The 15,416-nt window shown below is 45.8% G+C and overlaps 2 protein-coding genes across 3 annotated transcripts in view; one reads left to right on the plus strand and one right to left on the minus strand.

Annotated features, from left to right (window-relative positions):
• LOC102574531 (charged multivesicular body protein 3) overlaps positions 1-2,310 on the plus strand; it is a 52,127-nt gene extending 49,817 nt beyond the window's left edge. For both annotated transcript variants that reach the window (XM_006271497.4, XM_006271496.4), the window contains one exon: positions 1,791-2,310. In XM_006271497.4, coding sequence (XP_006271559.1) covers positions 1,791-1,930 — 140 coding nt within the window. In that variant the 3' untranslated portion in view covers positions 1,931-2,310. The remainder of the gene's footprint in view (positions 1-1,790) is intronic.
• Positions 2,311-4,384: 2,074 nt separating this feature from the next.
• KDM3A (lysine demethylase 3A) overlaps positions 4,385-15,416 on the minus strand; it is a 49,223-nt gene continuing 38,191 nt past the window's right edge. The window contains exons 20-26 of the mRNA XM_006271493.4: positions 13,023-13,113; positions 12,025-12,155; positions 10,555-10,674; positions 10,324-10,463; positions 5,857-6,033; positions 5,644-5,778; positions 4,385-5,066 (exon numbers count right to left, since the gene is read on the minus strand). Of these exons, the coding sequence (XP_006271555.3) occupies positions 4,986-5,066; positions 5,644-5,778; positions 5,857-6,033; positions 10,324-10,463; positions 10,555-10,674; positions 12,025-12,155; positions 13,023-13,113 (875 nt within the window). The 3' untranslated portion in view covers positions 4,385-4,985. The remainder of the gene's footprint in view (positions 5,067-5,643; positions 5,779-5,856; positions 6,034-10,323; positions 10,464-10,554; positions 10,675-12,024; positions 12,156-13,022; positions 13,114-15,416) is intronic.

The raw sequence follows: 15,416 nt of genomic DNA on the forward strand, positions 1-15,416 counted from the left end.
GACCGTGCAGCTAGGAATGCAGCACTCATGGGGCCGGAGGGTGTCAAAATGGAGCCTGATGCTGTAGGCCAACAATGCAGACGTGTCCCTGGGAAGATTCTGAATTGTATTAAGCAGGGACCAAAACCCACAACTAGCAACCTTTCCTAGTGACGTGGCCTTCATCAGGGCTGTGCAGGCAGGCTCACGTTTGTTTATGCTCTGTGCATCTTTCCTTTTGCACAGGCCCAGGTGCAGCAGGTATATGGGGGTGGCATCATCCCAGCCTAACCTGTAGTCTGGTTAGTGCACTCTCTCTGAAGAGCCTGGTTTGAGGGCCCTTAAAAGCTGAGGGCCTAGAACCGAGGTCACCCATTTCCTGGGCATGTGCTGTAACCCTTAGGCTATTACATAAAAGGCATGTGCCTCCATCCTCTCTGCAGCCAAGTCATTTCCTCTCTGTCACTTTTCTTTTTTGATGTTTAGAAAACTACTCTGAATCTCATCCTCCCACAAGTACTTGGCTCAGGGCTGGGGTAGATTTTGGAGGCCAGGAGAGAGAGGGCTTCATATATGTTCTTCTAAGGAATAGTAAACCTGGGCAGGCCGTAGGCCCCCTAATGACCAGGTGTATATGGTCAGTAGGAAGTGGCTGTTTCAGTGGCATGCTCTTACCTCCTCGCTCTAGGACAGGGGTGTCCAACCTTTTTTAATGTGGGGCCAGCGAGCCATATTCAAAGATGTCACAGGAAGTAGTATCATATCAGGAAGTGATGTTATGTGACCTTTGACACCATTGAAGTTACAGGGGTTGACATGGCATGCATGCCCGGGTTGACACGGTGCTGCAGGAGCTGCTTGGCTACAACCGGGTTGACCTGGTGCTGAGAAGCCGTGGGGCCAGGCCGGGGTTAACCTGTAACCTGGGGCCTGCTTGGCCTGCCAGTGCCACGCTGATTGACATGGTGCTGCAGGACCTGCCTGGGCAGAACCAGGTAGGCACCGGCCAGGAAAAGCAGCATGCAGCCAAAGCCGGCTTCTCGTGTGCTGCTGGGGACGGGACGAGGCCGGCCAGGTCTGCACCGGCCAGCTGAAGTGGCGGCAGAGCCGTGTGTCGCTCAGGACGGGATGAGCCTGCTCCGGTCAGTGCTGTGTGCCTTGGGACTGACCAGTGCAGGCTTGTCTGGTCCCGAGCGGCACGTGGCTCTGCTGCCACTTCTGCTGCCCGGTGCAGACCCAGCCAGACTCCTCCTCCTATCCTCAGCAGCACATGAGAAGCGGCCCCCTCGGGGCCTCGCGACAGGGCCGGAGAGCTGCAGCGCCCGGGGGGAGACTGGCCGGAGGAGCAGGCATCGCCTTGCTGTGGAGATGGGCAGGGCAGGCTTGAAGCGGGCAGGTGATGAGGCAGGCATGGGTCAGCAGTGCCAGAGGCTGCTGCTTGGCTTCCTGCGTGGGGCTGCTCCCCCGGGCCCTGCGAGGGTAAGCAGCTCCCATCCCCTGGCTGCTGGCTGGGGCCTGCGGGCCAACCCTGCCTGCCTTGCCACAGCCCCACGTGCTGCCACCACAGCTCCACGCTCCGTGCCCCCACCACCTCTGCAGCTCCGCGCCACCGCCACGGGCCAGGTAAAATGGCTTGGCGGGCTGCATGTTGGATAAGCCTGCTCTAGGAGGTCCATACGCAGTTATCACTGGCTGACTGCACATTTTATAGGTACAAAAGTAACTTCTCAAGCAGCTGTTACCTACTCCATACATGCAGATGAGCAACTGCGACCACACACTCAAAGCTTCCTTCTCTGGCTTGTTTGCAGGGGCCTTGGGTAAAGCACCAAGTAAAGTTACAGATGCTCTTCCAGAACCTGAACCCATGGGTGCTGCTGCCGCTGTTGCTGTTGATGAGGAGGAAGATATCGAAGCAATGCAGTCACGTTTGGCTACGCTCCGGAGCTAGATTCCCGTGTACAGACTGACTTTTGGTTTGCTCCGGAATGTTCTATCCACGTACAGCTTCGTATGTGAAAGTACCTTCTGTAATATACTTTTTTTTCCCCCCTGGGTTTGTATTCTATAAGAAATTATTTTTACCATTTTTCTGTTGAACCTGTGAGAGGGTGTGGGGAAATGGAAGTGGGACTGTGATGTCTTGTCTTGTATGATTTTCAAGAGAGAAAAACCCTGAAATATGTTCTTTGCATTAAGTAGGATCTTCACCCTAACCAAGCACTTTCATTGGCTTAAATCTGCTGCCTGAACAACTTGATTTTATCAAGTCTGTACATTTTTTTTTTCCTGAAACACTACAAATGCATTTATTAAAATGTGTGCTTTTAATCCTTGCCTCTCTTGAGTCTGCTTTGACCTTGCATTGCTGTTTTAAAGAGCATGCTGTGTCCTGTTTTGTTAAAGCTGGGAAAAATTGTCCAGAAAGAAAAGTCTAGTTTCCTTACAAGATCATTCCACCAAGGCTCACCAAGCATTTTATCCTAATCCTAAACTAATCCTTCCAGCATCCCAGCAGTCATGCTGATTACATTGTAGCTAGCCCTGCTGCAGAGAATGAGGAAAACAAGAGGTGGTTGGGTGTATAGCCATAGAAGCAGTCTCTCCCCTTCACACTGTTTAAAGTTTGCAGTGCTGTCCCCTCCTCCCAGAGCCCTCTCCAGTAACCCTCTTCCAGATCCAGGACTACGAGCCTGGGTAGGTCACAGGGGGAGCTATCTAGACACAGACGGTAAAAGCTCTCATGGCACTAGACTGGGGAGCTATTTGTCTTCCTTGTTCATGAATGGTTGTCAATGTTCCTCCTAGCTGTAAGGACTCAGTCTTTCCCCACCAGGTGCCATGACTTCAGCAGGAAGTAAGGACAGTGGCTAAAAAAAAATAGGAGTTGGGCTGTCCAATTTATGATTCCCACCATTTAAAGTTGCTCAGCTACAAGTAGCCCAGGCCAGTCAGTACTCCAAATGCAGGGCATAAAAGGTTGAGACAAGTTTCCTCTATTCAAGATGTAGTGATGTTAGCTGGTCTGCCTTAGCAATAGCCTGCTCGCTAGCATACCTCACATTAGGCATGATCCTTTGGGATAGGTTGTTCATGGCCACTGCACTTGTCCATCGGAAACCATGCATTCAGCCCCCTACTGCGCTCTCTGTCCTCATGCCTTCTACTCACTTAATGGATGTAGGGCATCCCTAGAACATCTCTCAGCTCTGGAAAGAGCATGGTTACTGTAGCCATAGTTTTCTTCAAGTGCTTGTGCACATGTACGCCCCAAAGGATTCCAGACACGAGGCAGGTGATAGAAGTTTACCTGTCCAAGGGAGGAGAGCCCTGCCAAGATCAGCTCCAACTCTCAGTGCTGCTCATTGGGTTTATCAGATGCTCTCCATCTCCACAAGCAAGAGCTGTACAACCCTCAAGAAAGAGAGAACCTTGTGGTGTTTTTGAGAGGATCTAAAAGACAAGTGCCCAAATGCTTGCAATTAAATTTTTTTTTGCAAAAAATCTAGCTGGTCTAATAAAAGATATCACCTCTGCATTCTGATGCATACATAAGGGTGTTTGAAGACTAATATAGCTTTTCACCCTGTCTGGAAGTCACTGTAGACAGCTTGGTACTTCTGAGGTAAAAGTGGGGTGCAATCCAAAACTTTCTTCTCTAAAAGTTGGCTTGGGAAAGACAAATAAATACCAGTAGCTGTAATCACTTGGCTGGGAGCAAGGGGCAGGGGGGGGGAAATCAGATTACTGGGGGCCAGAAGGTCTCATGGCTAGCTTGCTGCTACAGGAGAATGTGCTGGAACACCTACAGTTTCTTCCACTCACTTAACAGATGTTGTTTAAAAAAAAGCCCAACATTGAGAGCTCAAGAAAGAGAAAGCCCTGTCTGGAGAGAGTCATTCCCATTAGTTCCAACTTGCCAAATAGAAAATGCATAATTTTTAACTCTTTCTCCATACCGAGGATGCCTGATGCAAAAAAAAAATGCACTAAAAACTAGAAGTGATCTAGGGCAGAATAGGAAATTCAGCTCCCTCTAGAAGGCAAAGACCACAGAGCCAGCACTGGAGTAAGAGGCTTTGGTCTCTCGATTCAAGTAAAGCAGCCAAATGAACTCCAGTTAAAATCAAGACTATATACGAGTGAGGTAATATTGCAGTTGGTTCCCTAGAGACTTTAGTTCAAAGCTCTTTTCCTTTGAAGAATGCTGAGTAGCAGTTTCTACCATGGAAAACCCTGTGTGCCTACAATGGTTTGAAGTTCAAAATCACATGGGAGTCACATTGCAGAGAGGCTGAGAAAGGAACAATCTTTGAATTCTACGTAGGAGGTGTATGGAGACCCTTCCACTATTAGGAGCCAAGAATCAGAGACGGCTACAAACACTCGTCTACGCTGGGACATCAACATTTCAAATGGAGGCATTTTTACTGAAAAGGGCATTTAACATTTAGAAATTTAAATATATTTAACTAACAATGGTTAATCCCCATTCCATGTTAATATACAATAGCTCAATGCTAGTTCTACATTAATGTAAAACTTAAGTGTACTGAGAATACAGTTCTTAAGTGTAAGTTGGTTATGAAATCAAACAGCTTCATACTTCTTTCTAGTGCCCCTCCCCTCCCTCCCAACATAAATTTTAAAACCAAGTTTGATCTTTACAGTATATCTTGACTGATTAACATTGTTCAAACATAAATCTGGAATAGTCTCCAACATAAATTCTATAGAGGTATTTTTGTACAGTTTGGAGAGTAGCTCCATATAAAGTTCTATTGCAACTGAGCATTCACAGTCTGTCACAGTCCGCAAATATTTCTACATATACATCTCTCGGGTTTGTAAACATTAGAAGAATACACAGAACAAAGTACCGCGATCTGCTGGTACTGCTGAAAGGAAGATGAGGTAACATTCATATCATCTCAGTCCACAGAGGTCCTGATGGAGTAGTTGAAAACAGCTGCCAGTTTCATAGTGCATGGTTAAGGCTTGTCACTTTATGGCCTACTGAGGCTGGATTCATTAGCTCTCAGTATCCCGACTGCATCCTTAACAGCGTGGTATATGACATTCTTCACCTAGCAGGAAAAAAGAGAGTCAGTTTTAAAACTGCAGAGATGATCTATATCAATTTGAAAAATTCCAGCCATTTAGAGTCCTTGAGAGAGTAAAAGTGTTCTCTTCCCCCCACATGGCTTCCACCTGCTCAATGGTTCCACTGACTAAATTCAGAGAAATTCACTTAACATTACCCCAAATAATGGAGATACCCAAGTGTTAAAAGCCAAGTGGCCCCCAAGCCTATCATTATATGCAAGAGTGGTGTGAGAGCTAGTTGGTAGTTCAGGGAAGTTGTAGTCTGTTAGAGCAAAACAAAGATATGTGGCAAAAAGTGCCAAAACCATTTAAAAGAATTTAAGAGGTTTATTATAAAACATTTACTAAAGTTACAGGTAATTGCCACTAGGTTCATTCTTCAAACCGTGGTCACTTACAAAATTGACTGAAGCATGAAACACAGGAGTTTTAATCCTCCTTTAGGTGCAACCCAAATACTGCATGGCTATTGACAATCAACCAGATTAAGAAGTTACTTAACCAATTAAAAAAAAGAAAAGAAAAGAAAAGCAGGAGGGGGCAAAGGGGAAAGGTTACCTGCAGTTTATCTTCATGGTTCGTATGTGTATGGGACAGATATCTGAATTCCTGAGTGAGCCAGAAGCAATGTTTGACATGTTCTGGAGAAACGAAGTCTTCGGCTACTTTAATACAACTGTACAGATTATGAACCTGAGAGAGAACAGAGAGCTATTAGCCATGTGCGAAGCCTATGAAGACAGCAAATCTGAAAGTGCCATTTGTCCTTGCCTGATGAGGAGCTCCTGCTGGAATGAAAACTACGTCTCCCAGAAACTGTACGATAGCCCAGCCTTGAACTCCATACTCTTGATGAAGACGTTTCCTCAGAGATCGGTCCAAGTACCAACTCTGGTCATGAATAGGATCATGATCTACAGGATTCTCTTGACCTTGTTCTTCCGAGACCTGAAAAGGACAGTGACCCGCCCAAAAGATGTTATGCACTGTATCAAATATCCATTTGTTATATTATGAACGCACCCCTAAGCCAGACAATGGAACAATACCCAAAACCGTTTGAATCAACAATGCTTGTACAACTACAATGCAAGGTAGGACTCCTTCCATCACGCTTGCAGATTTCTAAACACAACAACATAGCTTTATAGGCATGCCTGTTCCCACAGGCTAGTTAACTAATCAAAAATAAAAAGATTCCACACTTGACTAATTGATCTTCCCACCCTCCTGTGAATTCTACAATTCTCCCCAGTTAACAACTGAGAAGTAGAAGTAGAGGAATTAACTGGATTTGCCTGGGGCAGAGGCAACCCATGTTGGAAACAGGACTGCAATTTGATAATGCTATAGCTCAGTACAGTGCATGGCTCCTTGTCTTGTCATACAAATGTTTAAAGAAGGGTGGATAGATGAACCTTGAAAATGCTCATTTAAGTCAGAACTTGAAAACTTTGTTACTGTTAACCTTCCACACTGATTTAGTATCCTGATTTGCCATTACTGCTTAAACGTAGCTGGTGTACTGTACTCCTCTCGACTTTCAGGAACTATTCTACCTTTTGCCTTTAAAACTTTCTGTGGACTTAGTTTATCCTGCCATGTGGGTCTGGTCTCCAATTCCCCGTCCCCTCACCCCCAAAGCCACTCCAACAATCCATCTACCAATAACTTATTTTCTACTCCTTCAGACATTTCAAAGTTTCTAGGGTCAGAAGGGACCTGCTCAGATCATCAAGTCTGACCCCCTGCCCTGGGCAGGGACGAGTGCTGGGATCATAATACCCCAGCCAGATATCTATCCAACCTAGTCGCTCTTGACACCCCTTTGCTTCCTGTGACATTGGATGTGTTCTATACATTTAAGGCCAAAAGTAGGCATCGTGACAATTTAGTCTGATTTCCTACAAAACTCTGGCCATTAGCATGGTGCGACTTTCTCCAGGTCTAGTAGCTCTGGTTGAATGAGAGCATTTCTTTTTAAATGACAATTTTCATTTAAAGGTTCCCAGTGATGCCAAATTTCCCACAACCCTGGTTGAATTGTTTCAGTGGTTGAATTTAAAAGTAAATCAGAAAAATGCCAAAAAGATAGAAACTTTATATTTTTTTTAATGTTATTTCCAAACTTCCCCCTTCTCCCCTTAAAAATGTTCTGAAGCCAGACATCACTGGGGTTCTCACACCACTGAAATTCTGGCTGATCCCAGACAGATTTCAAAACCTGCCTGGTTCCTCGCACCCTGCGTACCAGGTTCTCTGCTGCCCGCCTGACCAGCTTCAAGTCAAGAGACTCAGACTTCTAGAGCCTGCAGCTTCAGCTGCCTGCTAGAGGGGACTGCCCTGAAGCAGGAGCTTGAGTCCCTTTCAAGGAGAAATCTAAACTATTTGGGTTTGGTTCTCAGGTGGAAAGAAGCAGGATTTTGACATGCAGAAGTCTTCCATAGGACAGAATTCCCCCCCTCCCCCCACTTCTGGGCTCCTCAATGAAAATTATGCCTTAACTGTAGAGCTTTCGTCTCTGGATCTTGTTATGCTGTTGCCTGCTCGACTGGAGAGCACTCTTACCAAGAGTGTTCCCCACGTTGATATGTGTGCACCAATTCAGTTACTCCTTAACCTTCTTTGATCAACTAAAAAAGTGGGAATTTCAAAGAGCTCATGCTTTCCAGTTTTTCACCCTTCCGTGGCTCTTCTCTGTACCCTCCCCAGTCTTTTCACATCCTTCCTGAAGTGCTAACACCAGAATAGAGAGTAGCACCAGAGCATTTCAACCAGGCCCAAATGCAGAGCTACAACAACCCCAATAACTCTTAGTTGGTTTTCTCCTTTATTCATACAAAAAGAGAACCCAGGGACCTTCAGACCAGTTACCCTCACCCTCAATACCTGGAAAGCTACTGAAGCATATTATAAAAGAAATCCATTTGCAAGCGCTTGAAGCAAAGGCTGATCATGAGCAGCCCACATGGATTTACTAAGAACAAGTTGTACCAAATAAGACTTGGTCTCCTTTGACAAAATAAATTACTTGGGTCGATGAAGAGAGTGCAGTAGATATAGTGCATCTGAGCTTCAGCAAGGCTTTTGACAAAGTCCCACACAATCTCCTCATAAACGAATCAGAGAAACGTGAGCTGGACAAGTCTACTATAAGGCAGATAAACAACCTGGCTCAATAGCAAAGTGCAATTATAGACAGATCCATGTCAAAATGGCAGGTTTCAAGTCGAGTCCCCCAGGGTTCTCTCCAGTGCTGTTCAATACGTGTATTAATTATTTAGATGCCAGAATAGATTGCTTCTTGAGCACACTGACAGACAACGTGGAACTGGGAAGGGCTGTGAACATGCTGGAAGACAGAAGTTCAATTCAGAAGGATCTTGACAGACTGGAGAGCTAGGCTGGAGCTAACAGGATGAAGTTTAATGCTGACAAATGCAAGGTGCTGAACTTCAGAAAGAATAAATCAAAAAAATACAAATCCGCAGTAGGTGCCACGTGGCTGGATGGCAGCACTATAGAGAAGGATCTAGGAGTTATGGTTGATACAGTTTCATATTGAGTCTGCAAGTGTTATGTAGCTGTAAAAAAGGCAAATGCCAGTTTTGGGATGTATTAACAGAAGTATGAAGTGCAAGACATGGGAGGTGATAATGCCTCTTTACTGTAGATAAGGCCTAACCAGTGCCAAGTATTGTGCACAACTTTGGACTCCACATTTTTAAAAGGATGTGGAGAAGTTAAAGAGGGTCCATAGGTGGGTGACAAAAAATGATAAAGGGTGTGGAAGGCACATGAGATGTCGAACTGCTTTTCCACAAGCTGAACATGCCTAAGAGGGAGCACGATGACAATCTTCAAATATCTGAAGGGCTGCCATAAAGAGGGAAAGCACCTTTAAGCTCTTGCTGCAGAGAATAGGACAGGGGCCAATAGCTTGAAACTGCAGCAAAGTAGGTTTAGACTGGATATCAGGAAAAACTTCTTCCCTGTTAGAACAGCGAGGCAGTGGAATAGACTGCCTAGCAAAGTTGTAGCATCTCCATCACAGGATGCGTCCAAGTGGAGGTTGGACAAGCAATGATCTACGAGTGGCTATGCCTATGCTCTACGATGGGCATCTTCTGGGTTTTGTTGTTTGCTGCCTGGAGCTGGTAAGGAATTTTCCCCCTCCTGCTGCTAAGTGTCAGGGGGTGGGGGTTTTACCTTCCTCAGAGGCACTGGGTGTTGGCTGCAGCCAGGGATGTGCCAATGCTCCTGCTGGGACAAACTTGGAAGTTCCTGGCTAGAGAGGGTCTGCTCAGGGTCAGCCCAAATGCCATAACTGGGATCAGGAAGGAACTTTATCCCATGGTCAGATTGGTACAGACTGGGATTTTTGCTTTCCTCCTTAGTGGGAGGTATGGCCATCTTCCTTGGATCTCTCAAGCATATTTTAACAACCTTTACAGCAGGAGGACATTGGCCACTGTTGTCCCTATACCTTTTCCTATGGCAGGTCAAGGTGTTACATCCTGTGGTTGTGTCAGGGTTCACTATAGTTTTGCTAATATGTTAGACAATGAATTTGTATAGAATAGCTTGGATAGGAATTATCCAGCCTCAGGGAGCAAATTGGACTAGATGATCTAGGGGCGATGAGATTCTGGTTCCTGTTCCTGCCTGGGGCAGGGGGTCGGACTCAATGATCTGTTTAGGTCCTTTCTGACCCTAAGTACTACGATACTGTGACCTCTGGGGGTCCTCCTTCCAGCTCTACTTTCCTACGATAAGGTTTTCATTAGCCCTAAGTACTGCACAGCAGAAGCTCATGTTTAGAACTTTATCCACAAGCGCTTTCCAGCATTGTTACTTGTCCTCCAGCCTACAAACATAAGAACACAAAACTGGAAAATGCTCCTCCTCCCAAAGTCATCATACAACCCCCTGCATCTGCAGGTAATCAATTGTCCAGAAGAGTCCACAAGAACATTCACTTCAAACTCATTGGTACACCACACCCACAAATCAACATATTGTGCACGTGTGCAGCATTTATAAATTAAAAAAAAAAAAAAAAAAAATCTACATGGCTCTAAAGAGAAGATAATGCTTTCCCAATGCAGTAGCAGAAAATTAGTATGGAGTAAAGAATGTAGGCCATATATAGCCTAGGTGCATTATTGTACTTTTAGCTGTGTTGAAATTCTGCATTTCCAGCAACAGACTCATTGCTCAATGGAACATTTATCTGACCTTTTTCAGCAATTCCCGGATCTTCTCTGTATCTTTGGCGGCATAAATGTGCCACAGAGCTCCAGGTTTCTCTCGGCTTTCAGTAAAGCGCTTAATTGTCAATTCATCCGAGTCACCGTCTTGTATGGTTTTAAGCACTTCTGTCAGAGATGAGAGAGACAGCCAGAATAGACACTTACCACAAGGACTCTGCTTCCTGCCACACACGACCCCAATGAACAAAAGTTTTACCTTCTTCCTGATTAACCTGCCCTCGGGGTATGCCCACATAAACCATAACATTGGCTGCATCCGAGACATCTAAATGGAGGTTTGTTGTGCCATATTTTCTATCTTCTGGAGTTATTAAACCTGAAAAATTGAAGCAAATAAAACAGATCGGTGAGTCAAGAAAGAAGCATGCACTACAGAAAGCAGCACTATTTGAAAAGCCAGGGTAGGCATTTAGAGTACATTTAACCTGAGTGAAGCATTACAAAAAGGTTTCCAGTGCCCTGACTGAAGTGTTGACCCACTACTGACTTATAAAATGCAGTTTCAGAATTGGCTTACAGCCTACCACATTGTAGCTGTTTGCATTCACAGCTAACTTTGCTATGGCATACAGAAGTCAGGCACAAGATGTGCCAGGACAGTGTTTCTACACTTATGTAGCCAGGGGAAATTCACTAAGCTCAGCCAAACAAGCCACAGCTGCTTCATGCAGGAGTAATGCCACATCTGCAAGGTATCATGCGCTGATTAATTAGCATAGCAGAAAGTTGACTGATGCAGTCACTCAGCAGTGCTAATTAGCCTGCCCACAGTGCCTTGTGGAGTCACTGCTTCCAAATTAAAAGGCTGCCTTGCCTGCAGAAGTTGCAGTGTGCTTCAGAGCTGCTGCTAGACATGATAAATTCCCTGTATAGCTGAGACCTGTGATAATTCAGACTGGTCTAATTCTCAGGCAATCCCTGTTCACGCTGCATAAGGCAGTTGAACTATCAACAATCATATTAAAAATAAATAAGAGTTAAGCATCCAACAGAAGCATGCTTGTAAAATAAACTTTTCTATTCTTCAAGCTGCTGCACGCACATGGGTGAAGATCAGAAAAGATTTCAGGGAGAGTTAAAAGGAAGATATGGATCAAAGAAAGATCCTGAAAGACGGAGGAGAAGTAGCACAGAGCTGTGGGACAGTAACAAAGTACATAAATAAGATATTGGAAGTGCAGCAGACTGAGTTCATGGATTACAGGACAAGTGTTACTAGCTTAAATGCAAGACAATAGAAGATCTACATGAAGCATATTCAACTATTTCTGAGAACCGCTGGGGCTCACAACCAAACAATTAATTCCCTTGGTCAGTTCACCAAGATCACAAAGGTGCTACATCAGTGGCTCCCAACCTCTTTTTGCTGTGACCCTAAATCCAGGTCGCGACTCCTGCCCCTGACTCACTCATGCCTGGTGATGCCAGCAGAGCCCAGGCCGGGCTGGGATTGCGGCGGGCAGCGGCAGCGTGAGTCACATGGACCATACACCGGGAGAGCCCCGCAGGCAGGAGGGATGGAGTGAGGACCAGACCCCAGCAACCCTGATTTGGGTTGTGCCCCGAGGTTGGGAGCCACTGCTCTACATAATTTTGAAGGTAGTACTTACTAGAACACACAGTAAGTGCAGGCTACAGAATTAAAAAAAATATATATATTACTTACCATATGCATTGTACATTTTAGGACCCAAATCTGGTCGAACAAAATAGTTAGGAAGTCTCGAGGCAAGGTTGAGTTTGCCACCCCTTCTAGTGTATTCTGGCAGTGGAATGTTAGTCATCAAGTCATCAAATCTGCAACAGAACAAATACAATTCATGCTAAATAACAATATGGAAAGCCAAAGGCCAAATAAAGAGGGAAAGAAAATGTTTACTGTAATCAAAGTCTTGCATTACCACGTACATAAGCACGGAGACCGCTCCGATGCGCCAGAATTCTTTATTAATTGAGTCTGCTTGAGCGTGGCAATCGCTGCTCCCCAGCAGCCTCCTGCATCTCCTGTATCAGCATCCCCATGCTCCTTGAACAAGCTTTAGTTGAAATGCCCCACTGCCATTTTTAAGTGCAGGGACACTGATGCAGGAGATGTGGCGATGCTTTAAATTAGAGTGGCTCTTGGAGCTGCTCTAATTAAAGCACCACCCTCCCCACCTCTGGGAGGAGCATGTAAAAGTGCCCAGTTATCCGTGTCTAACAATGAAAGAAAAGTACAAACAAGACATGAGAATGAGACAGATGTAATAGCTGGATTTAGTACATGAATTGTTCTACTGAAATATGCTGAAACCTCTCATGTCAACTATTTGTCCAATTTTCTAAACGCATGTAATTTTAGTAAAGACTTCTCAAATTTAACCCAGTTTAGGTTTGTCAAAACAAAACTTTAAGGAACAAGCTGTGTTTTAGACTAAAGGTTATCACCCAGCTGTACCAAGAGTTGAGATCATTTGAGAACTCATTCAAGAAGCTCACGGCATACTTGCGAAACTTGCTTCTCACACCCAGCCATCTCACAGAAACAAGGAAGTTGTTCACTATTCAAAGCTGAAGTGCATGTTTCAAAATGGACAGCATTTAAGTACTCTTATTTGGCTGACGTGCCAAATACACGTAGTTACTGCCCATCGCCCCAGTCCTCCATACGTTCAAAGTTCATACCGAGAGGGCATCATGTCTCTGAAGTCTTCACCTGGAGGCCAGTCCTTCAGCTTCAACACCATTGGCTCTCCTTCTTCCGTCTTAAGGCGACCTAACATTAAGAGTTGACAGTATCAGTTTCTGCAATTTGTAAGTCTTATACTAAAAATGGTTTCTTAAACCCTACCAGCTGCAATTTAGCTTCAAGAAATCAATGCCAACTGCAGCTTTACCAACAGCCTCTCAGTCTGCTTGGCTAAAGAACTGGTTAGAAATTAATAATTCAGTACCCTGTGCTGGAGTTTCTTACCCCCACTCTGTTCCTGCCCTCTCAAGAATAAGCATTTTAAGAAGGATCTCTCCAGATGGGGGCAGAGGAGGAACTGGTGGACAGGTAACAGGAATATGCTAAGGCCAAAAACACAGTTCTCCTGGGAAGTATTTCTGTTCTATTTGAAGTAACCTCTTTGCCACTTGTCAAGCAAGCAACATAACCCTCCAGAAGATGGCATAAGGAGCTCCAGTTAATCCAGATTTGCATAACTACCCTCCCAAGGCAAACCGACCAGGGGAGCAGAGAAGCAAATAGGACAGTTTGCAAGCAGTTCGCAGGTCAGTTTGCCACCCCTCTCTTTGAAGGTGAGCCTGAAAGGTAAGATCCTTTTTTAAAAGGTAATTAGGACTAACCTACAGTTATTTTAGCAGCTAAAATTCAGCAGCTAGACCAAGACTTAAGCCCCTTGTTTAACCAGAGTCCAGAGCAAGAGGGAGCTTGCTTGGAAACTCTTTCATTCCTTCACTGTATGCTTGCTGAGCGGAAAGAGGCTGCGGGGAAAAAGGAACCCTTCAGATGAGGGAACAGCAAACAGGTCAGCTACAGAGGAGTTTGCTAGAGAAGATCTGCTTGGAAAGAGAAGCAAGAAGTAAGAGGCAACACATTAAAAGACCCAGAGAGTCATGGCAATCCCAGACCCACTAACACTTCCAGCTCTTTCTCTGCTTCAAACTGTGAGGTGTCTGTCCAGACAGGACTACATGCCATTGAGGCTTCCACCCAGGTCCTGCTCTGGTGCTGTGCAGACTGCGGCTTGCCAATTCCTTTCCGCGTCAGGCAGGTGGGGGAGTGCCTACAATGCGAGCAGTGCCTTCTTGTCCCTCAGAGAGAAGACAAGAGAGTTATAGGAGGAGGTAGCAAGGCTCTGAAGCATCCTCCACCATGACAACTTCATCAATTCCATGCTGGAGGAAACCTCTAGGACTGTGGAGGATGGACTGCCAGAGGTGGTGCTAGAAAAGGAAGAGGGCATGGGCTCCCAGGAAGGGGGAGCTGGAAGCAAGTAGTAGTCACCCCCACATACAGTGCTTTGCCCAGAGAACAGATATGGAGTGCTAGCAGCAGAGGAGGAGGAGTGCATTCCAGTGGTGGAAGAGAGCAGGCCAGGAATCCTCAAGGTGGGGAGGATCGAGACCACTACTCCAAAGATGAAACGATGGAGGGATCCACCTGGTGGCCTGACCTGTTGTCTAGAGAGGTCTGCTGCCTGCCTGGATCCGAGATGTCATGGAAGGACCACCAAGACTCGTCCAACACTGACTACTACCCCATGCTGCTCATCCATGTGGGCACCAATGATACTGCCAGGGATGACCCTGAGCAGATGAAGAGCAACTCCAAGGCTCTGGGTGCAAGGATGAAGGGGAGGGGGACAGGTGTTTTCCTCAATCCTTCCAGTCAAGGGGAAGGACCCTCATCCTGCAAATCAACACATGGCTGCTCAGGTGGTGTCCCCAGCAGGGATTTGGCTTCTTCAACCATGGGATGTTGTTCCAAGGATTGCTAGGAAGAGATGGGATCCACCTGATGAAGAGAGGGAAGAGCATCTTTGCAGACAGGCTCGCTAACCTAGTGAGGAAGGATTTACACAAGGTTCGCAGGGGGATGGAGAACAAAGCTCTGAGGCAAGTGGGGGAGTGGAGAAAGCAGAAGCAGGAGGGGACTACAAGGGAGACTTCATTCTTCCTGATAAAGTAGGGCAATTGGCTAGTCACCTCAGGTGCCTGTACACAAAGGCACAGAGCCTGTGAAACAAGCAGGAAGAATTGGAAGTCCTTGTGCAGTCGAGGAACTATGACGTGATTGGAATAAAGAGACTTGGTGGCAGCTCGTGTGACTGGAGCAGGGGAGAAGAGAAAGAGGAGTTGCACTGTATGTAAAAGAGCTGTGTGATTGCTCAGAGCTCCAGTATGAAACCTGGAGATAACCCAGAGACTTTCAACAGGCCTAAGGTTAGAGGGGACAACAAGGCTGGTGTTGTGGTGGGTGTGTGCTATAGTCCACCAGACCAGGAGGCTGAGGTAGAGGAGGCTTTCTTCAGACAAACAGCAAAACTTCCCAATGACAGGCCCTGGTTCTCA

Source organism: Alligator mississippiensis, chromosome 2, assembly GCF_030867095.1.
Source record: "Alligator mississippiensis isolate rAllMis1 chromosome 2, rAllMis1, whole genome shotgun sequence".
NCBI classification, from domain to species: domain Eukaryota; kingdom Metazoa; phylum Chordata; order Crocodylia; family Alligatoridae; genus Alligator; species Alligator mississippiensis.